At 50.0% G+C, this 24849-nt stretch overlaps 2 protein-coding genes across 2 annotated transcripts in view; one reads left to right on the top strand and one right to left on the bottom strand.

The window, feature by feature from the left end:
• The window catches only part of IPPK (inositol-pentakisphosphate 2-kinase), a 51566-nt gene extending 36820 nt beyond the window's left edge, over positions 1–14746 (top strand). Inside the window, exons 12-13 of the mRNA XM_079109447.1 lie at positions 9366–9445; positions 13321–14746. Coding sequence (XP_078965573.1) covers positions 9366–9445; positions 13321–13546 — 306 coding nt within the window. The 3' untranslated portion in view covers positions 13547–14746. The remainder of the gene's footprint in view (positions 1–9365; positions 9446–13320) is intronic.
• CENPP (centromere protein P) overlaps positions 14495–24849 on the bottom strand; it is a 246755-nt gene continuing 236400 nt past the window's right edge. Inside the window, exons 6-8 of the mRNA XM_079109453.1 lie at positions 17630–17709; positions 16519–16610; positions 14495–16153 (exon numbers count right to left, since the gene is read on the bottom strand). Of these exons, the coding sequence (XP_078965579.1) occupies positions 16026–16153; positions 16519–16610; positions 17630–17709 (300 nt within the window). The 3' untranslated portion in view covers positions 14495–16025. The remainder of the gene's footprint in view (positions 16154–16518; positions 16611–17629; positions 17710–24849) is intronic.

Raw genomic sequence — 24849 nt, 5'->3', positions numbered from 1 at the left:
CGCCTACAACTAAAAATATATATATAAAAAAAAAAAGTCACACCTCAAGGTCCCTTTGGTAGTGGGACTATTCTGTACCTTGACTGGTGGTGGCTGCACAAACCTACACGTGATAAAAAACACACGTACATGGAACCTGGGAGACCTGAGAAAGGTCATGGATTTATCAAGGTTGTGCTCCTCACCATGATATTGGACCGTAGTTTTGCAAGATGCCACAATTGGGGGAATCTGGGAAAATGTGCCTTGAGGTCTTCCAGGGTTGGCATGTAAGGGTTTCTTCTTCTTTTTTTTTTTAAGGCTCAGGTTCTGGTAGCTGAGTCTGGAGAGGGTGGTTATGATGCTGGAGCTGGGGAGTGGACTGAGAACATTCTGGTGCAGAAGTCTTTTTCTCCTGTTTATTTAATTGAACCTTGTGCTTCTGGAGGAGTGTTAATTTCATTGCTCAGGACACTGAAGTCCTTGTATCTCTGGCTGTCACATAGTCTCTGGAACAGGAGTCAGTGAACTTCCTGTGAAGGGCCAGCCACAAATGATCCAGGCCATGTGGACCTGCTGTCTTGGTTGGCAGCTGCTCAGCTCTGCCATCAGAGCTCAGAAGTAGCCACTGACAGGACACAAACGAGCACTTTTTTTTATTTGTTCTAATTTATTGTACATGACAGGAGGATGCATTCAGCACTTCTGTGCCCCAGGAAAGCTCTATTCACAGGATTAGGTGGTGGGGCTGGGTGCGGCCTCTGCCCTTGGTGTGCTGGGCTCTGCACTGCTTCTTGTCAGTTTAATTCCATTTTTTGTTCCACTGGTTTGGAAGTTACGCCTTCTGATTCTGTCCTGTGAATGGCCACCTGTCCGTTTGACCTTGCATATGTAAAATCCAAGCTTGATCAGTTATTTACCACCCCATTCCCCACGTCAGTATGGAACTTGGGAGACTTCATTTATCTCTCCCAACATGTGTGCAGTTTTTATCTAGTATCTTGTTTGTATTTTTTTATAAAATTAAAAATCAACTTTTTGGGTGTTGGGGATGGACTGAGCTGTACCTCAAGCCATTGTTAATATTTTTAAAGATATAATTTGTATGCTGTACAATGTACCCACTTGAAGTTCACAGAGCCGTGATGTCACTGTCTTTACACCTGTGCAGCCCTCATCACAGGTGATTTTAGGAGCTGTGCCTCATTTAAATAAAAACACCCTGGCCTTTGGCTGTCATTCCATTGTCCCCTCACTCCTCTTAGCCCTAAGCTACCACCACCTGCCTTCTCTGTAAGATTCGTCTGTTCTAGATGACGCATATGAATGGGATATTCACTTTGTGGTCCTTTGTGGTCCCTTTTGTCACTTAGCGAAGATTAAAATTTCATCAGTTAGAAGATGGGGTGGAATTGGGGGTTTCTCTTATTTTCTGCAAGAAAAGGAACCTCACCGGGATTTCTCACTTTGTAGTAGGGCTCCTGAAGTCCTCCAAACCCTTGTCTCTTCTTTGGTGTAGTTAGGCCACTGTCGCTGGTGGTGTTCACGTTACTGTTAAGGTCAGTATTTATGCTGTTGTACTTTCACCCTTATACACACAAGCATTTAAATATCAGATCCTTAGAACTAAAGTTGTTGGGTTTATTTTGATAGATCTTAACACAATATCCTATGAAAAAGATTTTTACTAATTTGGTTCTTTTTTTTTCTAATGTATTTTTTAGTTGTACATGGACACAGTACCTTTATTTTATTTATTTACTTTTATGTGGTGCTGAGGATCGAGCCCAGGGCCTCACACATGCTAGGTAAGCGCTCAACCACTGAGCCCAGCCCCAGCCCACTAATTTAGTTCTTTCTTGCAACTTGAAGACGCTGTTCTCTCCACCCTCACAAACACTAGAAGTTCCTAGTATTTCAACTTTAATTTTCTAAGCTTTTATTTCATTTTGTATCATGAAATAATAGCATAAACAGAAAAGTGCTCAGATAGAAAAATGTACAGCCCAGTGATTTGTGACAGAACAACCCCTGTGGGGCCACAGGGAATAGAAGCAGCTGCCCGAGTCCTTGTTGGTGTCCTGGCAGAGCACATCTTACTGACCTGTGTTCCTGTGGGTGTAGTTTGTCCTGTTTGAGTTTTATATGGACTCAGGCTGTCCATGTGCTCATGTGTCTTGTAGTGGTGTTTTCTGTTTTCCTCTGTACACTATTCTGAGGTGCAGCTTCATGATTGCGTGCTCTGCCACGTTTTCATTGCTCCATAGGAATGGACAGGCTTCAGTTTTGCTATGCTGTTTGTGGACTTTTGTGTTCCTGGTGGTGTGACTAAAGCTGCTGGAAGCTAGCCCTCTTATACTGATCCTTCAACGTGCATGTGCTCCTTTCTTGGCTCTATCCCTAGGGGTGGGATTTCTGGGCCGGAGGGGTGTTAACTATAGTAGATCCTGCCCAGTAGCTTTACCTGTTGTGTTCCTGACAACAGGGGGAGCAGCCTGTGCTCCTCGCTCCAGCACTTAGTGGCATCTTGCGGATCTTAGCCATTCTGGTGTGTAGCAGTGTCTTGTGAGAGTAAGCACCTTTCCTTATGTTCATTGGATTTTGTTGGCTTGTGAAGTACCCATGTCAGTCTCTCGCCCAGTTTTCCATAGAGTTGTACGTCAGTTCTGTGCGCCCCAGATAGCCTCTTCCACTCTTCAACTTGTCTTCTCATGTTTCACGAAGTCCTTAGGACAAGGGAGGTTCTTAGTTTCAAAATAGTTTAAGACTGTGATTTTTTTTATAGTCTTTTTTTCTATTCCAGAAGTCTTTTTATCCTAAACTCCTAAAGATACTTTCTTTAAAAATGTTATTGTGAGGCTAGGTGCTGTGGTGTTTGCCGGTAATCCCAACTACTCAGGAGGCTGAGGCAGGAAGATTACAAATGTGAGGGTAACTTAGTGAGACTCTGTCTCAGTTCAAAAGTAAAAAGGACTGGGGGCTGGTGAATGGAGGGAGTGGGTTCATGCCACGTGAAATAAGCCAAACCCAAAAAAGCAAAGGCTGAATGTGGAAGCTAATTCACAATAAGGGAGTGGGGGCTAGTGAAGAATAGAAGTTACTTTAGGTAGAGGGGAGTGAAGGGCGGGAAGGGGTATGGGGTAAGGACAGTAGAGTGAAACAGACATTATGACCTCATGTGCATGTATGACTGCATGACTGATGTGATCCTGCAATATGTATAATCAGAAAAATGAGATTACACTTCATTTATGTATGAGCTATCAAAATATATAAATGCATTCTGTCATGTACAACTAGTAGAAGAAATAAAATAAAAATTTTAAAAAGGACTGTAAATGGGTGTAAATGTGACCAAGATCAATCCCCAGTACTGAATAAATAAATAACCCCAAATCTTGATACTGTGGGGAGCGGGGTATGCCTGGTGATAGAGCGTTTCCTTAGCAAGCAAGAGCCCTTGGGCTTGATCCCCAGCATGGGGGAAAAAGTTATTGCCTTGCTTTTCACACTTGGTGAGCAGTCATCTGTGATCTGTTCCTGGAATGGCATGAGTAGGCTTTTCTTTTTGTACGGAATTGTCCCAAACACTGAGGTACATCTTTGTGGTTGATAGGGGGACTCCTTTTATCATCCTATAGATCAGGGTGCCCACAGTCCCCACCTCGGGTTTGATTAATTTGCTGGAGTGGCTTGGAGAACTCAGGGGACCGTGTTTATTGGTTTGTTATAAAGATGTTACAAAGGCCACAGATGCTGAGCTGCACGGGCAAGGTGCCCCCTTCCAGGAAGCTCTCAGAACCCTGACTGGTGGGGTTCGATGGAGGCTTCCTTATACAGACATGATTGATTATGTCACTGGCCATTGGTGATCTGTTTAACCTCAGTCCCTGTTCCCTCTCCAGATGCTAGGGGTTTGGGCTGTGAAAGTCCCAACTGTAATCCTGCTGTGGTCTTTCCAGTGACCAACCACCAGCCAGCTCCTCTAGCGCCAAAAAATTACTTATCACTTGAGCAATTCCAAGGATTTCGGTAGTTGTGTGCCCAGAAATAGGAACAAAGACCTAATATATATTTCACAATATCACATTTCTTCTCCAAGAATGTTTTGGCTTTAAACCGTGCCTTGGGTTGTTCTCGACCTTTTGCGTGTCTGCATCAGTTGAGTTCACCTGGTTCAGTTCATGAACCAAACTGCTGGGCTTCTGGTTGGTGTGGTATTAAAAGGACAGCAGATGTTGATGTCTACATGGGACTGACTTCCAACATGGATGTTTTCCACTTTTTTAGGTTTATTAGTGATAAAATAATGTTTTATGGTTTTCTTTAGAGGGATCTTATTTTTCTTTGTATTTAGGGATGTTCCATAGTTTTAGATATAACTGTTATCTTTAAAAACTTCATCTTAAAATGTTTTGGTTATACTGGCATATTTTGGTCGGGTTTTTTCTTTTGATGTGTTTCTCCATCAACTTCACTCACTAACAATTTAAGCTGCTTTTGGATTTTCTTTGTACATAGTCATAATCTGAGTTTAATTTTTTTTCTTTCCGATCCTTGTGCCTTTCACCTGTTTTGCTTCATGGTATATAGTTAGTTCATGAGAATGGGAATGTTGGTTTTGTTATGACTCTCAAAGAGAATTTTACTATTTAGTGTAGGATTTTTGTTTTAAAATAGATGACTTATCAAATTTGTTTTATTTTTGGTCAAGAGTGGAAGTTGAATTTTATCAATGCCTTTTCTGTTTCTATTGATATGAGCATATGATTTTTTTTTTCTCAATGTGGTTAATACATCAGTTTGTTCTAACATGTTTTTCACTTTTGTTTTTTAAGGTACTGGGGGTAATACCCAGGACTTCGTGCATGCTGGGCCAATGCTCCAGTGCTGAGCTGCACCCCCAGCCCTTTCAACATTTTTATATATATTAGGTCTTTGTTCCCATTTCTGGGCACATAACTATTTAAAATTTTGAGAAAGGCTCTCACCAAGTTGCCCAGGATGGCTTTGAATTTGATCCTCCTGCCTTAGCCTCCTAGGGGGCTGGGATTAACAGGCATGCGCCACCTCATCCAGCTTCAGTATCAGATTTTCTATTTCATCTTTTATTAGTTTTGGTAGGTTTCTTTTATCTATAAATTTGTCTCTTTTTATCTGCATTTTCAGTAATAGGGCATATGATTTTCTGAGAAATACTTGTTTAACTTTCACTGTTTTATTGGATTGGAGAAATGTTCTTTTATTCCTATGACTGGTATTTTCTTTTCTTTTTTTTTTTTTTTTTTTTTTTGGGTGCTGGGGATCGAACCCAGGGCCTTGTGCCTTATAAGGCAAGCACTCTACCGACTGAGCTATCTCCCCAGCCCCATGACTGGTATTTTCTTTGTCTGCTGTGTCTTAAATGTTTGTGTCCCTACCCCCCAATCCATTGTTGAAACCCTAACTCCCAAGGCGGTGGTCAGGAAGTGGGGCTTTGGGAGGCGATTAGGTCGTGAGGTTGGAGGCCCTCATAACGTGGATTATTGCCCTTACCTAAGAGGCCCAGAGAGCTATGCTGTGTGGCATAGAGAAGTTGGCTCTTTATGAGGAAATAAGCCCTCACCAGAACCAAATCTGCTGGTGCCTTGAGCCAAGGTCTCAGCCTTCAGAGCTGAGAGAAATAAATTTCTGCTGTGTGTGGTGGTATGTACCTGTGACCTCAGCAACTGGGGAGGCTGAGGCAGGAATATCTCAACTTCAAGGCCAGCCTCTGCAATTTAGCGAGGCCCTGCCTCAAAAAATTTTTAAAAGAGCTGTGGCAGTGGTAAAGCACCCCGGGATCAATCCCCAGTACTAGGGGGGTCGGGGGGAGACATTTCTGTTTATAAGCCACTCTATTTTGTTACAGCAGCCTGAACAGACTAAGGCACTGTCTTCGTCAGTCCCCGCTTCCCAATTTTTTTTTGTTTTATAAAAATTAACTTTTGATCCTTTTATACTGTGATGATTTTGGATTTTGTTAATTGTCTTACCTTGATTATTCTACCATATGATTTTTGATTTTATTCTTTTTTGCCTTGATCATTCTCTTTTTCTACTTAGTTTGAATAATTTCCTCTTTCTGTAACTTCTTCCTGCTCTGTTTGTTGGGAAGTGAGCCTTTCCTTTTCTGTTAGTGCTTTTCCTGCTGCCACAACAGGCTGTCAACTCTGAGGGTTTAGTGGTTGACCCTCCTCTGGGACAGCACGGGCTTCCTAGGTACCTGCTTCTGCTGCTGCTGCTGCTTGCGTTGGTGCCCGTGTCAGCTCCAGGAGCCAGCATCCCTGCTGCTCTCCACCCGTGTGCCACCTGCACTGCCCCGCATCTGAGCTCACATAGGGTCACTTAGGTTTTGTCTGAAGAACACCTTTTGACATTTCCTTTAGTGTGCACCTGCTGGCAATGAATTCTGATTTTATTTAACCATATGTATAAGTGATTTTTTTTTTTTTTTTTTCTTTTTGGGCTTTCTTAGCTGTGTTGATGTCTGTGTATAGTGTGGGAAAACTTGTGGCCTTAAGTTTGTCACAGTTGTCTTTGCCCATTCTCTCTCTTCTGGATTCTTCTGTATGTAGATTAGACACATCTTCCATGTCTTGCACCCTTTCCTCTATTTCCCAGCTGTTTCCCATTTCCCACTTCATTCTGGATATTTTCTTTTGATCCGTCTTCCAATTCTCTTTAGCATTTTCTTTCTTTTTAAGTTTTCCTCATCTCCTCTTTGTTCCTGCCCACAAATTACCCTTCTTTGTCCTGCTTATATCTCTTTGGGGATAACTAGGTTTACAACACTAGGTTCTGTGGTAGTGTCTTTACTTGCTCAGTAATATTTGCATTTCAACTGTAAAGAGTGAATAATGTGGGGAATGCCGGTCGCTTTGGAAGAAACAGTGGAAGATCCTTCAAACCACCGTGGTCAGTGGGCGCCTTGGCGTATGCCAAGTGCTGGGTTGGCGAGTCCCCATCTCTGGAGGGCTGCCTCAAGAACAGTGTTCCTTCCCCATGACCACAGCCCTAATCCTCCATGAAGAAACTGCCAGTCAGGAGAAGTGCTGGTGGGTCGCTGTCAGCCTTGTCAGTTGTTGAGATCATCCCCGTTCCTCGACGTGTCAGTCTCTTCACATTTTTCTAATATGCTGTTAGCACTACATTGAATTCCTAATATGAATTTTTTGTATTTTTTTGTTCTAGGTTTCTAAGTGGTTCATTTTTATAGTTTCCAGTTGTCCTCTGAAATTGTTTTGTCTGTGTTCTTTGAACACAGCAGCGTGTGTGTGTGTGTGTGTGTGTGTGTGTGTGTGTGTGTGTGTGTTGGCTCCCCAGCTGAAGTCCCTGGTGTGAGTCCACTATTGGAGGCTCACTTTTTTTTTTTTAAAAGAGCATTTTCCATTTCTCAGCAAAACTGAGTGGACAGCATGGAGATTCTTGTTTGTTTCCCTGTCTTGTGTTTTTATTTATTGTTGGTTTACATTTGTGTTGTTCTGTCTTATTGCGCCTGCATATTTTTTGCCTGTGTGCCAGAAACTGTATTTGCAATTATTTTAGAAACAATTTAAGGCCTGGGATCATGTTTTTCCAGAGTGAATTTAGGTTTGCTTCTGCCAAGAGGCCTCAGAAGCTCTAGCAAGCTGGAGTCATTTTAATCAGTTTCGATGATTGAACATCTTGGAAGTCAAGCTTCTGCTCCCAGCAGGGCCTCCGACTTTGGCTCGCATTTCATCTTAAAGGAGCACATTCTGCACATTAACTCCGAGAAGGGGTTCATCATGGTGACTGTCCCCACAGCCCTGGAGGGTGGTTAAAAGTGACTTTCAGCCAACCTTCCAGAACTAGAAAGCCCTCCCCTGGAAAGCGGACCAGGTGCCTTGGTCCTCCCTGCCTCGGCAGCTCTGCCTCAGCCGAGTTCCTGATGTTCTCTTGAGCTGTGTAGTCGGCCTCTGCCTCGGCAGCCGAGCTGACCCGTTACCTGCTTCAGCTCCACCCGCAGGGAAAAGGTGTCCCTTCAGTTCATGTCAGAGACAGAGCTTTGCCATCTGAAGAGTGGAGAGTATAGTGTTGTCATATTTGTATTTCCTCGATTAGCAGTAAGAGTGTCGTATTTTCACACTTAGAGGATGTACATGAGACGCAGAGCCAGGCCGTGTGGACAGGAGGGGTGGGTGTGTGTGTGTGTGTGTGTGTGTGTAGTTGTCAGTTGGGTCCGCTTCTCAGCGTTGAGACTGTTTGACGTTGCATGTGTTTTTCCCCATCTTACAGTCTTTAACCTTTGGATTAGAACTGTATCAAGTAATAGCTCTTTAGTTTTTAAATCTGGGGAGTCTTACAGCGTTTCATGTTTGTTTCTTGGTTAGAAGGGCTTGTAGCTGCTAAGGATAAACGTTTTGTAGCCTTTATTATATTTGGCTCTTTAGAGCTTTTGCACTGGACTTTTGGTGTCTGCTATATAAAATACCTGAATAGGGTGTGGGGATAGGAGCTGGTGTCTCTCTGGGGCGAAGGTGCTCCCGCTCCTCCCCACACCTGCCTGGGGAGGGGCAGCTCTGAGGTTTCCCAGGGAGGAGCCTCCTGCATGAAGCCAAAGGAAAGGGTTCAAGTGGGGGCCCGGGGCGCTGATCTGTCATCAGCACACACGGCGAGGCCAGCTCTTTTTCTGTGATTAGTCTGTTTTTAAAGTGGGAGCCATCCAGACTAAAAACTTAAGTGAGACATAAAGTCCAAAGAAAGAGGAAAAATGCCTCAAATTGTGCATTGTAGAGGGGACAGTTGTGGGTGTTTTGGTGACTGTCTTTTTGATCTCTTGTCGCTGTTGTGTAGGCATGGAGTGTCTGCTTTGGACGCTGCTGGGTGTCCCTACAAGTCCATGGCGCCCATCTTTGTTTGCTGGTATTGAGGTGTGGAGCAGCAGGGGCTTCAGAGCCATGGCACCTGGGCATGGGTCCCACCCTGCCGTCACCTGCCATTCATTGTTTGTGCCTCAATTTCCTCATATCTGTGTGGACACCAGTGGTGCCTGTTGGGTCGCAGGAGCTGAAGAGCCAGCATGTCATGCTCTCGGGTGTCCTGCATGCAGGGCCTGCTCAGTGCTCAGTGTGGCCAAATGCCAGGGAGCTGAGGCAACTTGCTGCTTTCCTTGCTGGAGACAAGTCATGGTTCAGTGCAGGAGCAGAGGCCCTGTGAGAGGGCGGGGGCAGCGGGCAGACCTGGTGTTCTCGCTGCAGGGACCCCCACATCCCGGCTCTGTGTGGGCCACACTCCTAACTTCACCCCAGCTTCTGCGTGGGAACCAGTTCCTGGACCTGGCTGGTCCACGCGGGGTGGTGTGGTAGCTATGAGCGTGACCTGGTGCTGACCATTCTCCTCCGCAGGTGCAGCAGTACCGAGTCGCCATGACTGCCAAGGACTGCTCCATCATGATCGCACTCTCCCCGTGTCTGCAGGATACCAGGTGAGGCTCCTGTTGCATGTCACCTACCCTTGGAATAATGGACTTGTGGGATAACGGGTCAAGCAGGTTCCCAAACTCAGTTGACCCCCTGACAGAACCACTGTTCCTCAGCTTACTTAATATCTTGCGTTCTGTAAGTTAATAATCCTGTCAAAGACATTTCTGGTGATTAACTAGAAACGAGTGTTTCGTTAGGTATTTTATCATCACTTTCAGTATTTTTTGGTCCTGGGGATTAGACTCCGGAGTTCGTCCGCTGAGCCACATTTCCAGCCCTTTTATTTCTCACTTTGGGACAGGGTCTTGCTGTGTCGCACATGTGGAACTTGGAGCCCGTGTCCTGAGCAGCATGCCTGGCTCTTACTGTTTTCTAAGAAAATACCCTAAGGGTGGAGAAGCGGGTGGATAATGTGGCAGATTGCTTTGAAGGAGGCTCAAGGCCCCTCTGGGCTCTCATACCTGAGGTGGCCTGGGTTCCCTGTGGGCCTTGTCCATAGTCTGTACAGGTTAGTGGGACGTGCTGACCTGGGTGACTGTCGCCATCGTTTTGCCGCCTCCTCTGAATCACCAGTGCAGCCCGCCTCGTGTCCTTGTGTCTTACATTCCTCTCCCATGATTCTTCAGGAATTCAAATGAGCTTGGTAATGATCATTAAACAGCACTTTTGCTGATCTCCAGGGCTACCAAACCCTCCACGTATTGTCTGGAATGTTCCGTGTTGTTCTAACGTGTTGCTGTGTCAGGATGACCTCCATCACTAGCTGCCAACCACCTATTGTTCTGGTGCTTTTGTGCTAAACCATTCCTAGGAATTCTGTTCCCTGGAGGCACAGAATTGTCAGTTGTCCAGTGTGAAACGTGCTGAGGAGCACGTACAGGGCATAACTGAAGCTCAGAAATGGTGGTCCTGTTCAGCTAAAAAGTCCCGTTGTCCCCTAAGGAAACACCGCCAACACCTGGTTCTGAGGAACCCTCAGGTGGATTAAGCAGTTAGATGAGAGGCCCGTGAAGACATCACCCGCCACCCAGCTGCCCGTGGGGCTGTGGGGAATGGAAAGGGCCTGGACGCAGGTGCTGAAGTGAAGTTGCGAGAAATGCTGGTTCACAGGCTGACAGGTGCCTCTTAACAGGCTGCTAAAGGACAGGCATGATGTGCTTCCCCCAGCACCCGTGCCTGGGAGTGTGTAGCACCCGGGCATCGTGTTGTGGGAGCTGAGGCTGGGTCCCATCGAGTTGGTACCAGCTGCCCAGAAGTTAGCACTTGCTGAGACGAGAAGACCGTGCATGTCCAGAAGGTTCCTTACCGCGTAGGCATCTCAGTCTGGGGGCAGAGGTGCAGGAGACACCACCCACAAAGTGCTACTTGGTCCTTTCTCTACAGAGCCAAAGGGAGATCATCTCTGGGTTTTTCTTTTAAAAAAAAAAGGTGGCGGGGAGACTTGTCAGTGGCTTTGATGTGACTCAGTTGTACAGTGGCAGAGTGGGTAGTGGTGGCCTGGTCTCAGACTTCTCTCCTTTGCCTTGATTGGCAGTGAGCCTAAGGGAAATGGATGGGGGTTGGGGTGTGCCTGGGTAGGACACTGATTTCGGTTGCAGACTCTGGTCTGTGGAGCCCTTGGAGGCCCCGGTGCCATGCAGCGTGCTGTGCAGCATGGCTGTGACTGAAAACTTGACAACAGTCTTCATGTGCCAAGTATGGAAACAGTCGGACTGTGGTGTGGCCATGTGCTTATTAAATTTATGATTCTGTTCCATATTTGTCTTAACGTTTCATCCTGAGACCTCTGCCAAAGTTGAGTTTATTTCCTGATGCAATTAAATGCATAGATAAACGTGAATCATATTTAAAGGTAGGAGGTAAAACAATAAAGGACAAAGGGAAGCCGGGCATTGGTTTGGGGAAGATACTCACTGGTGGCTACACCTGCCAAGCCAGTGGCTCTCAGAAGCCAATGATGGCCAGGGTATGTCCCAGGTCATCTTCACAGCCAGGAGGTGCACAGCAAACACCAAATTTAGATCCTGAAATGCAGCTCACAGGGGGTACTGCATGTAAGCTTACCACACCCCCAAAATAAAGGCTTCTCCACCTGTTTCTGCTCCGTCATAAACAAAAAGGTCTTAAGTCACCTTCCTGTGCAGGCATTTTGTGATTTAGGGAATCACAGGGCGAGCTACCCACAGCCTCCTGTCTCATAAGTCCTGCCTTACTCGATTTCCTATTCAAAATGTGTGGGCCTTGGCTGTAGCCTTTGGCTCCTCTACCTGTTCCCCTGGCCACCTTCCCTGCTGCTTAGGGCCCTGAAGACCAACTGTCCAGGTGAGGGCAGCAGCTCCCTGCAACCAGCTTATCCCATCTCCAGTATCTGAGGCCACTAGAGCGACACATGGTCATGGCAGGAGGGACATGTGTGCCCTGGGAGTCTCCTGCCCAGTCTTAGCCTCAGGGCCCCTGGGGGCAGGCAGACATTTTGGTGGCTGGGGCTGGTACCTACCCCCTTGGTTCACATGGAGCTTGTGGTCAAGCAGATGGTCAGGGCCCCCCAGGAGCTGCTTAGAGGTCCCTTCCCATCTCCCATGTGTCTTACTGGATGCTGCATATAACCTGAGAAATCGAGGTGTCCCTTGTCCTGGCTGGCTGGGCTTTGGGCCCCCTCCATAACAAGCCCATCAGGATGAGCTACCCCTTCCAGCTTCCAGAGGGAGACCCCCAGCCTTAACTTGCAGAATAAATTGCTGTTCTCTGCTATTCAGCAGAGTAGGTGATGATCCCAGCAACTGAGTCCTGATTTGTTTCTTCCTATGAACAGGATACTGAAACAGGTTGAGAACTGAGGTCTTTATTAGCATCCTCAGAACAGGCTGTCCTAGGAGGGAGACTGCGCAACTGGTATTGTTTGTGACGGTTTCTAAATCAAGGAGAGCAGTAATTGTGGGGAATCCAGAACTGCAGAACACTTTTTTTGGGCTAAATGCAGTTTATAATTCACTCAGTCACTCATTTGAATGCTGTGTGCTGAGTTTTCTGAGCAGAGCAGATAGATACACAGCCATCCAAGGACCAGTCAGGACCAGATTCAGTTATTCTCAAAGTGTGTGTGTGTGTGTGTGTGTTTTTTTTTTTTTTGTAATGAGGGTTAAGCCCAGGGGTGCTGTACCACTGCGATACATCCACAGCCCTTTTTTGTTTGAGAGAGGGCCTCTCTGATTTGTTACTCCTGGCCTTGAACTTGTGATCATCCTTCCTTAGCCTCCTGAGTCACTGGGATTGTAGACATGTGCCACCACACCCAGCCCTGAAAGTGTTTTAAAGTACAAGTAATTGTTCACTTTGTTATAAGCACATAACTATTCTGATGTTCATAAATGCTACAAAACTAAGTCCTGAGAAAACACAAGCACTAAAGGTATGATTTGAGAGTAAAACATGAAACCAGAGCACTCTCCAAATGTGAAGAGCAGAAAAGAAGGCTGTGTTCCTCACCAGACGTGGGAAAGCACATAAAGAGAAGTCTGTTCTTAGCATTCATCCATCTGGCTGGTGAACAGCCAGAACTTTTTACTTTCCCTTAGGTTTTGTAATACTTGGCTTGTGATAAAGTGGCTTTTCAGCATTCGTTCACACCACTGGGGCATGGGGAATATCGCTCATGCCTTCCACACAGCAGCTTTTCCATCTTCCAGGCCTTCATCCATCTTGTCTGGTGTGGCTCAGCCTGCTGGCCCGTGCCACGTAGGTACTTACTTGGCGGAAGCTTCACATGCTAGTGCATACAGTTGGCATAGATGGGATGCACACACTGGGTGTGCTTCGTGAGCTGGGATGACAGAACTTGGAGGGTCCGTGTTTCCTGAAATTGCTGTTTTACTTGCAGTTCCGATCAGAGGCCTGTCGTCCCCTCATCAAGGTCCCGGCTCGCCTTCTCCGTGTCTGTGCTGGACCTTGACCTCAAGCCCTACGAGAGCATTCCTCATCAGTATAAACTGGACAGCAAGATAGTCAACTATTACTCAAAGACTGTGCATGCCAAAGACGACGCCGTGGTGCCGACTCGGTTGAAGGAAAGTGAAGACTGCACGTTAGTTCTCCATAAGGTCTAAACTTTTTCCCTGCAGTGTCTTTGAAACTTGAATGTGAAAGATGAATGATAGAGCTATTTTCTGTTGTGCTGGATGACTTTTGGCTGTGAATGTTTTTGCTTTTAACCCTGTTGAGGTGAGATTGCCTCTTGAAGACACGGCATTAAAGAGCACTAGAAACAGCTTCCAGGACAAGGAATGTAGGATGTGAGCGGGGTGTCCCAGGAAGCTGCTCACATTCTTAAAACGGAAGTGTCCGTTAAACCCTGGGAAGACGTCCTGGGTAGTTCTTCCTCCATCCAGGGCTCACGTCTAATTCTCTATGCGAAAAGCCTTATAAGACCAAGGTTTGGATCTCCTACCACCAGACTCCTGACGTAGAAAACTTGAATTGTCACAAGCATCTTACGGTTTGGACTTTTGGAAAACATAGATACCACTGGAACCTTCCCAGTTGTTACTGGTCACTTTTTCAATTCGAGCCACACATCAACACAGGTTTTGGGTGGTTCCCTGCTGCAGAGAGTGATCAGGGATTAGTGTGGACGTCGGTTCTGAGTGGTCTAGACTCAGGGTCCCTGTGGAGGTGCCGAAGCCCACGGCTCTGTGAAGGGTCAGCAGGGAGTGCAAGACTCAGGTCAGGATGGACACCACTCACAAAAGCATTGACTTTTTGTTTCTGCTTTATGATTTTAGCTCTAGGGGAGATAGTGTCTTTCCTACCTGAAATGGCTGCTGTGGAGGCTGGTGCACAGCTGTGACTCACTAAGCTGCTGTGGCTGGCTGGGGGGCATGCCTGACAGCCAGCTCGGGTGGCGCTGAGGAACTTCCCGGGCTGCACTCCTCCCCGGGTTTGCCTGGAGGCTTATAGGGGTGTGGGCCTGGGGCTCTGCCGTTCCTGTTGGGCTGCCGAGGCCCTGCTTCTCGAAGATGCATGGCTCCTAGCTGGTGCCAAGGGTCCTTGTTGGGGTCACCAAAAGTGTGCCCCGCTGCTATGAAATTGTTGGGAATCTTTTTTTTTTTTTTTTCCTCCACCATGGCAGGTTGTACAGATTGATTATTTATATCATTTTGAGGGACTGATGAAGGCTTATTGTAACATATAATAGTGAAACCATGGAATTGTATGAAAATGCTACATGAAAAATGAGGAAAATATTTTGCTGATTGTAAATTTTTGTGGGAAATTTTGTGATAACTTGAGAATTACACTTGTTTGAATCAAGCCAACTCTTAGAATTTATTCTTGAATCCTGTCCTCATATTTGCTTTGGTCTATACTTGGGCACAAAACGATAGTTGTGCATTTGAGTACGTTCACCCCCTATTCCTTCTGCTTGCCTGTTGTGTGCTAGGATGGGGACTAGGAGAGTCCACCCGAGTCCCGTGCACAAAGCTCACGCTCGGGTGGTGGAGGGTGGGAAGCAGCCATTCGCACTGCTTTGATCCAAGGTGGTTTGCTGCTGCTGGTCTCGGCAGCCTCGCTTGGGGACAGGTTTCTCCCGGCGTGGGGCACTGCGGCCTGGGCATGCCATGCTCTCCAGGTAGCGTCCCTCTGCGGGAACCCTGGGCTCTCAGGGAGGTGGGCGAGGGAGCGTTACAGCCAGGCAAGGGGCCCCACTCTAGCTGGATGGGCAGGAAGAAGGCCGCAGGCTCTACTGTCGGAGAAGAGAAGATGGGCTCTGGCCCTGGCCCCTCCAGCCTGCCACGGACTCCAGGATGCCCCAATGCCGTGAGAACCCGCACTGATCCTGATGGAACGGGCTGGCTTCATTCTGCGTCTGAGACCCTCTGGAGGTCTCCAGTGAAGGCCCTGTGTGACAGGAATGATGCCATGGTCGCTGCCTCCCAGCACCGTTTGTTACCAGCCCTGCATATTTTGGGACATGAGCGTGTCAAGACTTGCTGTCCTGGTCTTGCTGTGCAGACCAGGAAGGCAGGCGGGCGTGGGTGTGGCTCCTTTGGGTCCTGAGGAATGTTAAGAAATGAAGCTCCATCAGCAACTCTTCCAAAAGTCCCCAGGGGGCAGGAGGTGGGTGGCTTCTCAGGGCTGGATCATGCATAACGAGGTGAGGTGGGTTTAAAGAGTGACAACCATTGTTGGTACATCTTCTCAAATGCAAACTTTTAAAAAAAATTGTTGGACATTTTGTTTATAAATGGCCGTATTTTTCATGTCATGAGTGTCTGATGTAGCGTAACTGCACAGACAGCTTTTTTTTTTTTTTCTTCCAGTGCTGGGGATTGAGCCCAGGGCTTCACGCGTGCCAGGCACTTGCTCTGCCACTGAGCTCCATGCCCGGCACTGGTGTATTCTCTAGAGACAGGGCTTCTGTTGCTGAGGCTGGCCTCCCAGGTAGCTGGGATGATAGGCACATGCCACCACATCCGGCTGAGGGTGTGGTTTCCAAGGGGAAGATAGGACGCGTATAGTCAATACAAGCCACATGCATTCCATTTCGGTGCAGCGTCTTATTCCTGCACGTTCCCTGTTTGGGAACTAGTCATTCTCTGCACAAAGCAATTTTATCAGGCTTTCTAGAGCGGCTTCGATTCCAAGCACTCCTAGCAGGGTTCGGAAGTTCTGAGGGGCAGTTTCTATGACTCTGTTTCTGTCCAGCTCCAGAGCTGTGAAGAAAAAATAAACCAGGTAAGAAACCTTGAGCTGTTGGCATCCTAAAGGCCCCTCCTCCTCTGAATGGCCACAAGGACGCAGGGGCGCTTGAGGCAGAGCAGAGGGGATGTGGGTGGAACCTTCACCTGTGGCTCCAGGCACAGAAAGTCCCTCCTGCATTCTGCCTGGAGGTCTGTGGGGGACAATCCCCTCTCGTGCTTTTTGAGTAGTTGCTGATAATACTTTAAAAGTGACAAAGTACACTAAAGATATTTTCAATTTTTTATTCTTGCCCTATAAAGCCAGATGAAAAACATAGAGGGCTCTGTCAGGCATGCTGAGAAGTGGCCTAGAAAGGACGTCCACCCCAGAGCCCTACCTCGCCCAGGGACTTTGGTAAGCAGGTCCAGCTTTGGTGAAACCTTCCCTTCTTCGTCCATCTGTATTCTCCAGACAATCACCAGTTCAAACCTGAAAGAAGTAAAACACATCGTTCAGTGCTTTGATTTTATTTTTTTAGTTGTAGATGGACACAATACCATTTTTTTAAATGAACCCAGTGCCTCACATGTGCTAGGCAAGCGCTCTGCCACTGAGCCCGAGCCTCAGCCCCAGCTGGTCAGTACTTTTGAGATCTGGTTGAAAGATGACCCTTTTAGTGCCTCTCTCTAGTCTGGCTTCCTGCTCCTGAGTTCACTCCAGAGGAGGAAAGGGGGTCAAGGGAGCCAGGACCGCTGAGATGCTGCTTTGTGCCTGCAACACTGGCAAGGATGAGTGGGACACGAGCGGGATGTAGCGTGACAGGAACTGGCATGGGGCTGGGGCCAGTGCAGACTCCATCCTCCTGGGAAATAGTCTGGCAGTTACAGGAGGCTGGGCGACCTCCACTGCTGGAGAATCTCGTTGCGCAGCATCTGAGCCCAAGAGAAGCCTGCGCACCAGGGGCCACGAGAAACAGAGGGATGAAGACCCCAGGTGCTCGGGAGCTGGGCCGGGCGTTTTGTGGATTCACCTACTGGAGGATGAGGAGTGAAAATAGACGCACGGCGGTGGCGGGTCCGAGGCGGCCCTGGAAGCCTGCGCAGAGCGCCGTTTGGAGGCTCCAAGGGCACGTGTGGTCCTGGGGCATGCCCACCCGGATGCTGGGGCAGAGGCATGAGCCGAGGGACATGGGCCGGGCAGGGGCTCTGGGCAGAGTGGCCAGTGAAGGGCGACAGCTGCGTGGGGAGCCCTGGGGCCCTTTTGTCTTGGCATCCGGGGCTTCGCTGCCCTTGCCGCTTTGCTCCGCCGCCTCCCAGGGCCCCCCCGTGCTCCGTGGAACCAAGGCCCAGGCCCGCACACTCCTCCCGTGGTGGGGGCTCGAATGCAGCTGTGCCCACTTCCCTGCCTCTTCCTCCGGCAGACGATCTTTGGTCCTCGGGAGGTAGTTTCCTCTCTGTTCTTGAGAGTCCCCGTTTTACAGGGGCTCGAGGCCCGCAACACGCACTCACCCTGGCCGCCTGGCGCTGTGGATCTCCATGCAGCTGGAGCAGGACCCCTCCGAGAGGTGCACGGTGTCTGGGTACTTGTCCTGCGCGGGAGAAGAAGTGTCACTTAAGTCCACAATGGAGGAGCAGGGGCCCTGGGCTGGGCACCAGGACGCCGTTCTGGGGACTGGCTGTAAGCCGGGGAAGACCCTTCTGGAGCCGAATCTGTCACACGTGTGCTACGTGGGCTGAGCGCACTGTCCGTCCCTGCCTCACCTTTCGTCTCCACGTTCCCGTGACCTGTCCTCCTCTCACATGACCACTCTCCCACTGTTTGACTTACCAGTTTTCCACCTGCCTCCCCCGGGGATGGTGCCGCTGGCTCTGGCCTCGCCGGGCAGGCTCAGGTCCGCTAAGGCAACGTGAGCCACAGACTGTTCTGCCCAGAGCCCTGGCATCTGCCATCAAGCCTCTCACATAGGCTGAGGTGGTGGCTGCCACACTCCCCCAGCAGATGCTCCTGGACTGTCCATCCTCCCCACTCTCCCCAGCAGCCCCTGGCCCTGGCGTAGGCAGGACCCTGCCCAGGTACCCGACCTGGGTGGTGGGGGGCACCTGGGTCCCACTGCCACCAGGGAAAGGCTTCGGGCTGAGACGCACACCACTGTCCAGCACAGTGGTCTCCATAGGGAGACGGGGAGTATCCCCACCCTGCCCCTCCAGCTGAGGAGGGACTCTCCCCTCGGGAGCCTTGAAGGACCACGTCGGTGTCATGACAGCGAGCTTGCTTCATAGGCGTCTTCACAACCAAAAAGCGGGGACCCATCTTCTCGGTTCCCACAAACTCCTATCTGCTCTCGAGAGTCAGACTGCAGGGTTAGGGGTCACGTGCCAAAGACGAGTCTCAGCGGCTTGTTGTGAGAGGTCAGGTGCTTTTTTCCGTAGGCCCTGCCACAGGGCCTGACAGGGAACCGACAGCCTGGGGCTGATGCGCAGGTCTGACGCAAGCCCACCCTGGCCAACACCAAGGCCACGGTGGCCTCTGCAAGCCTCCTAAAGGACAGTGAGATACAGGGGCCAGTCGGCCCCAGGAGACAGAGGCAGGCTGGGACCTGGGGGCAGGGCCTTCCTGGGATGCAGACATACTGGACTGAACCAGCTCAGCTCCCTCTAATGAGGTTGTGTGGGGACAAAGATGCATCACAACTTTTAAAGGAACCAGCCCCCAATAAGAACTGCTGCCAGCACCCTGTGCATTAAGCCGCCGGGGAGCAAGAACGCTTCCCGTCACCAAACTGGGTGGGCCTGGGGTCAGCTGACAGATAATGACCAATTTCAGCAGAACAGCTTTTAGGAGGAAATGTATACCTCAGTGACTTAAGTGGAAAGTGCCGGTTGATTTTTAAACCTCAGGCTCTTCTAAATTAATAACAACTGTCTGGGGAGCACGACCGAGTGTGCGAACGTGGCAGTGCAGCTTCCAGGCCTGTCTTGGCAGCAGCGCGGGGCTGGGGGCCGGCAGGCCTGGCCGGCTCCAGCATGGGGCCACGACACAGCCTCCCGCCCGAGGGAGCAAAGCCCTGCCTGCCGTGGCTTTTCTTCTTTGGGAGCAAAAAGGTCTAGATGGTTTCACTGAAATACACTCCTTTTAGTTTTCTTGGTGAAGACAAAGTAGAAATGCTGCCCTGGGGCCAGGCCAGTGTTCAGCAGGGTCCCGGGGGGCACTCGGGACTGTGGGAAAAGCCGCCTGTTTACGTTAGTCACCTGTCCTGTCCAGCTTCACTCCCTTGTCTGGTCACCTTGACTGCAGAGCACAGCTGGGAAGGAAGCAATTAAAGGCTGACAGAAGGGCCAGAGAGGCAAGCCCAAGAGTGGAGGCCTCGTGACAGTCCCAGCAGTGCTGTGAAGGCCGGTGTGCCGCCACAGAGGCTCAGGTGGCTTTGAGGGAGAAATGATCTCATGAAACAAAATGGGCTTGCGGTGGCTGGCTTAGGACCAGCCGCTGTGAACAGTGGAAGTTTTGGGTACTACTACACTCGACGTCGATCAAAGATGATCAAATGGGAGGAGTTAAGGCGGATCAATGCTGGTAAGGTGGAGGTGTGTCCAGTGCATCTAGAACACTCGACAGGAAATACACACAAGCCGGCACGGGGAGATGCCCGTGATCCCAGCAGCTTGGGAGGCTGGGGCAGGAGGATCTCGGATTCAAAGCCAGCCTCAGCAAGTTAGCAAGACCCTGTCTCAAAGTAAAAAAATAAAAAAGGGGCTGGGGATGTGGCTCAGTGATTGAGCTCCCCTGGGTTCAATCCCTGGTACCATATTTAAAACAAAAAAAGGAAAAGAAAAATGCACGAGGTTAATTGGAAACCGCTGACTTTGATCTGGAAAGCACCTCGGTCCATCATCTTGCCACCAGTAAAGCCAGGGAAGGGAAGCACCTGGCCAGGCCCTCCAAGGACACAGCCTGGGACCCAGGCTCTGCTGAGAGCCGGCAGGACCGCACACCTCAGGAGCTGCGGTGCCTGGAGGCAACTGCGGGAAGCCTGCGTCCCCAGGTGCCAGGGGAAGTGGAGGCGGCTCTCGGGAGGGGGCCTCTCCCTCTGGGCTCATCCTCCCACAGGAAAGCCCCTCCTGGGGAAGGCCAAGTAGTGCCTGGGCTGCCGGTCAGATGGTGTGTATTCGAGCTGCTTGCCTGACGGAGTTTGCGTGGAGACCTCTCCCAGTATTTATGATGGAAATGGCAGCAGAGAGTCCAGAGGGAGCACATTTCTAACAGAGCTGTGCAGACTGCTGCCTGGTGGCACGTTTCCCTCCTCCCAGAGCAGGGCTGACAGAATGGTCACGTTGCCTCCTCCTTAAATGGGCTCTTGAAACCTGCACACACTGTGTGTTCACATTTTGATTCATCTCGACTTTACTGTTTTCCCAAAGATTATGTCTGACTGATTCAAATAATTTTTAAAAATTGAGATATAATTCACGTAACAGCTGTGTGTGGTGGCACATGCATGTGCATGTAATCCCGGTGACGGGAGGCCGAGGAAGGAGGATTGCAAGTTTGAGGCCAACCTCAGCAACTCAGTGAGACCCTGTCTCAAAATGGAATTTAAGAAGGACTGGGGATGGGGCTCAGTTGTAGAGAAGCCTGAGTTTAGGCCCTACCACCACACACACGCACCAATCACATGACAACGCACTCATTTAAAGTACACAACTCTGAGGGTTTTAGTAATATTGTCGAGGTGGTGCAGCCTCACCACTTTGCAACTCCAGAATGTCGTCATCATGGCATAAACCGAGCCTATGCCTCATGGCTCTTGCGCCAGCCGGACTAGCACCGGCACCACCAGTGTCCGTCCTTTGTGTTGGTCTCCCTGTTCTAGACATTTCGTACAAGTGCAGCGAGGCAGCACGCACCTGTGTGGCTGGCTTCTTTCAAGGCCCCTCCCCACTGCAGCAGGGGTCACAGCATTCCTTCACCCTGCCGCAAACACTGCACTGGACACACGTTTTGTTTATCAGCTCATCGACTAACAGACTACTGGGGACCGTAACGCTATGGTCAGATTTCATGGGGACATCAGGTTTCTTTTCTCTTGGCTCCACACCTGGGAGTGGGACTGCCCCACTGGTCCCTGCCAAGGCCGTGCTGGGTTTGTAATTCCATTCGGGGTGTGACAGAATTTACACTGCTTTAAAAAGACTCTAGCGGTCCCAGTAGGTGTGAGGTGACATCTCGCTGTGGTCCGGGTTTTTATTTCCCTCGTATGCTGACTGGACATTTGTATACCTTTGGCACAATGTCTACTCAGCTCTTTTGGCTGTTTTAAATACAGCTATTTCTTTTCTATTATTGAATTGTCTTATATTTTCCAGGTGTAGGCCACTTACAGAAGAATGTTCTCCTTTGTGGATTTTTTATCTCAGTGGTATCATTTGAAGCACAAAGGTTTTGATTTTGAAAGTCCAGTTTGTTTCATTTCACCCAACACTTCTGCTTGTGCTTTTGACAGCTGAGACACCGCTGTCTAGATCCAGGCCATGCGGACTTACACCTGCTGAAGGAGGTCTCAGTTTTGGCTCTTACGAGGTCTTTGGTCCACTTTTGAGTTGACTGTTGTGTTCTGCGAAGCAGGAGCCCACCTGGACTCTCTTGCCTGTGACCACACTGTGCCTGGCCAGCACTGACCACTGAGGACTATCATTCTTGGCTGCCCTCACGTTTTTCAGGACTTCCTACCTTAGAAGCTAGTCTGGTCCACAGAAGTGAGTTCAGTGACGTCACCCTGTGGGCAAAAGTCACCGGGACTTCTCAGGGACTGGTGCAGGGACAACTGGACACCCTCGTGGAGGAGCGGACCTCCCTGCCATCTCGCACCACCTGTCAAAGTCCACTCAAGTGGGTGTAAGTGTTAGGACTAAGCTCGGGCTTCTGAAAGAAACTACACCAGGAAACCTGTAACCTTGGGTTACCCAGAGACTTGTCAGGTACAGAATGAAAAGCAGTGACCACAAGAGAAACATACACTGGCTACATGACAAATCAACTTCATCGTAATTAGAAACTTTTTTTTTTTTTTTTTTTTTTTTAAAAGACAGTGTCTCACTGTGTTGCCCAGGCTGGCCTTAAACTCCTGGGCTCAAGTGATCACCTTGCATCAGCCGCTCAGGTAGACAGGACTACAAGCACGTGTCACCTAACCTGGCTCATAACTAGAAGCTCCCAGAAGAAAAGAAAAAGGCTAGCCTCAGACTAACTGCAAATATTGGCAAAAACCGAGTGAAAAGCTCCACTCAGTAGTAAGACACAACCCACTTTTAAACAGTGGCAAGGATGTTAGGAGGACGGCAAAAAATGTGCCACTCTAGTAAGGAGGGCCCCGCAGCCCGAGCACAGTGAGGCCCCACGGAGGCCCCAAGCAGGCTAATCCCGAGGAACCCTGGTGAAGACGTGGAGCCCTGGACCTCGCAAACACTGAGCATCGGGTAAAACCACCAGCGTCCAGCCATCCCGCTCCTACGTATTGACCCAAGAGAAAGGGTCACGTGTCCCTAAAAAGATCCTGGATATCCACTGAGAACCCTCTCAAAAGAGACCACAGGCCTGTGGGGAGACCTTGGAAGCAGCAGGTGGTGGGACAACAGGACCCTGGTCCAGCGCCGCAGTGAGGCCGCTGTGCCTCTGGAGGGCGGATGCGGTGGGCGAGCAAGGCCTCGCAGGAGGCGGGCACTGGGGCCCTGGCGAACTCGGGAGGCTTCAGGCGAGTCCCTGGGAGGAGTGCAGGGAGGCCGAGGCGGGCGGCTGGTGACGCTGACGCCCTGTCCCGAGATGCTGGGTTCTGGTGCCCGGACGGACGGATGATCGGGGAGTGAAGACGGAGGAGGGCAAGGGCATGGGGGTGTCCCAGAGGAGGCTCCCGGAGCTCGAATGACCCCGCCGGCTTGGACGGTGGCAGAAGCGCGCCAGGCTGCAGCAAGGGCTCCAGGTGCCACGTCTGAGCGCGTGAGGAACCGGCTCCAGCCTCACTTCGAGAAGGAAGCGAAGAACCGAGGGGCTCCTGCGCGGCCCGGGCCGCGAGAGGCGATGGCGTTCAAGGGATGGACACGGCTGCCTTGCCAGGACAAAGCGCCTGGGTTCCCAGGTCCCTGCACAACTTTGAAGAAATAACTTCTGGGAGCCACACTTGACTTTTTAAAATTTAATTTGAAACAACTGGACGCACAGAAGCGGTGTCTGCAGAGAACATTGCGCTGCCCCGGCGCTGCCCCGTGCTCCTGCGCAGAGGGTGTTTCCGCTTGAGGGCGCCTCGGAGATCACAGAACGCCCCCAACCAGCCACAAAGCCCCTTCTTCATGTCCCAGCAGTCTTAGGGCCCTCTCCTTTCTGGTCCTCAGACCCAGTATGAGCCCCTTTCCCTATGTCACATCTTGATCGTCTGGGTGTCATTGCCCTGCTGTGGCGCAGCCTGGCTCATACCACACGTTCAGGCAGAAGCCAGGGATGTCCTGGGACCACTGCTCCCAGCCAGGCCCAGGACAGCAGGCTGCACCAGGGTGGCTTTCTGCTTCACCACTCCTTTCGCCCTTCTACCCGGAGCCAGTGCTGACAGGTGACCTGTTTTCCACTGGCCGTGACCCTTTACCATCACTACTGACCCTCATGACCAAACCCCCCAGGTCTGTTCCGCATAAGCCCCTCCAGGCTGCTCCTGGGACCTTCTGCTGTGTCCCACCCTGGAGGCTTCAGGCCGACGTGGGCTCCTCCTGTTCTTCCCGTCCCTGCTCTGGGATGAAACATTTCTCCAAGGAGCCCATGGGACTGGTCACCCAGACGGCTTGCTGCTCCTGGGGATTCGTTACTTCTAGAGCCTCTCAGTGGAATGAGGTAGGAAAGACTGGTGTGAGCACATGCATTTGCCCGTGGCCATTTCCACACCTGTCTGTGCACATGGGTGTTAAAAACAAGCTCATGGACACCTCCGTCCCCCCACTTTGCAAGCCTGGATCGCTGCAGCCCTTCACTCAAGGCTTCTCCTTGTTTTGATCAGCTAGTTCATGACACTAGGAACCTTCTCAGGTCCTGATGCAAGACTGGGTAGGTGCCTTGGTCCTTGTGGTAAGAGTGTGGCACATGAACCAAGGAGGCCAAGACAGGAGCTCTGACGAGGGAAGGCTGGCGCTCCTAGAGTGACTCTGGAGACCCCTTCCTACTTGAAGCCACCACCACAGCCCCCAGAGAGCCTTCTGGAACCCCGCTGCGGCTGGCCAGGCAGTGCCCACCAGGAGTCCTGGTTACATAGATGGAAAGGCTGAATTTCCAAGGTAACAGTGCAGACTTTTAACCATTTTCCTCTCTTGAACCATATTTTTCAAGCAACCTTTCCATGAAGTAAACAGAGCAGGGTGAGGTTCTGTTGCTGAATTACATCCTCTAAGCCATATTACACCATCTTCCTGGATGTGATCCTGCAGATCCAAGACACAGAACACAGGCCCAGGCACACGCGTCAGCCACGTCTGGCTTGTGGGAACAATGGCATAGCTGCTGGCTCAGGAGGCATCAGTGCCTCACCTCTCTGACCCCATAGGGTTCAGGGGGCAGAGAGAGACAGCATGAGTGGACAGTATGGGCATCCACCCAGGACTCCTGAGGACCACACCACCAGGACCATCCTGGTGAGCCGCTGAGGAGCTCCACTACCACTTTACTTGTCCAGAGGGAGCTTAGCAAGGTGTGTTAC

The sequence above is a fragment of the Sciurus vulgaris genome (assembly GCF_902686455.1).
Source record: "Sciurus vulgaris genome assembly, chromosome: 13".
NCBI classification, from domain to species: Eukaryota; Metazoa; Chordata; class Mammalia; order Rodentia; family Sciuridae; genus Sciurus; species Sciurus vulgaris.
The sequence above is the reverse complement of the archived record's forward strand: the minus strand, read 5'-3'. Positions and strand labels throughout refer to the sequence as shown.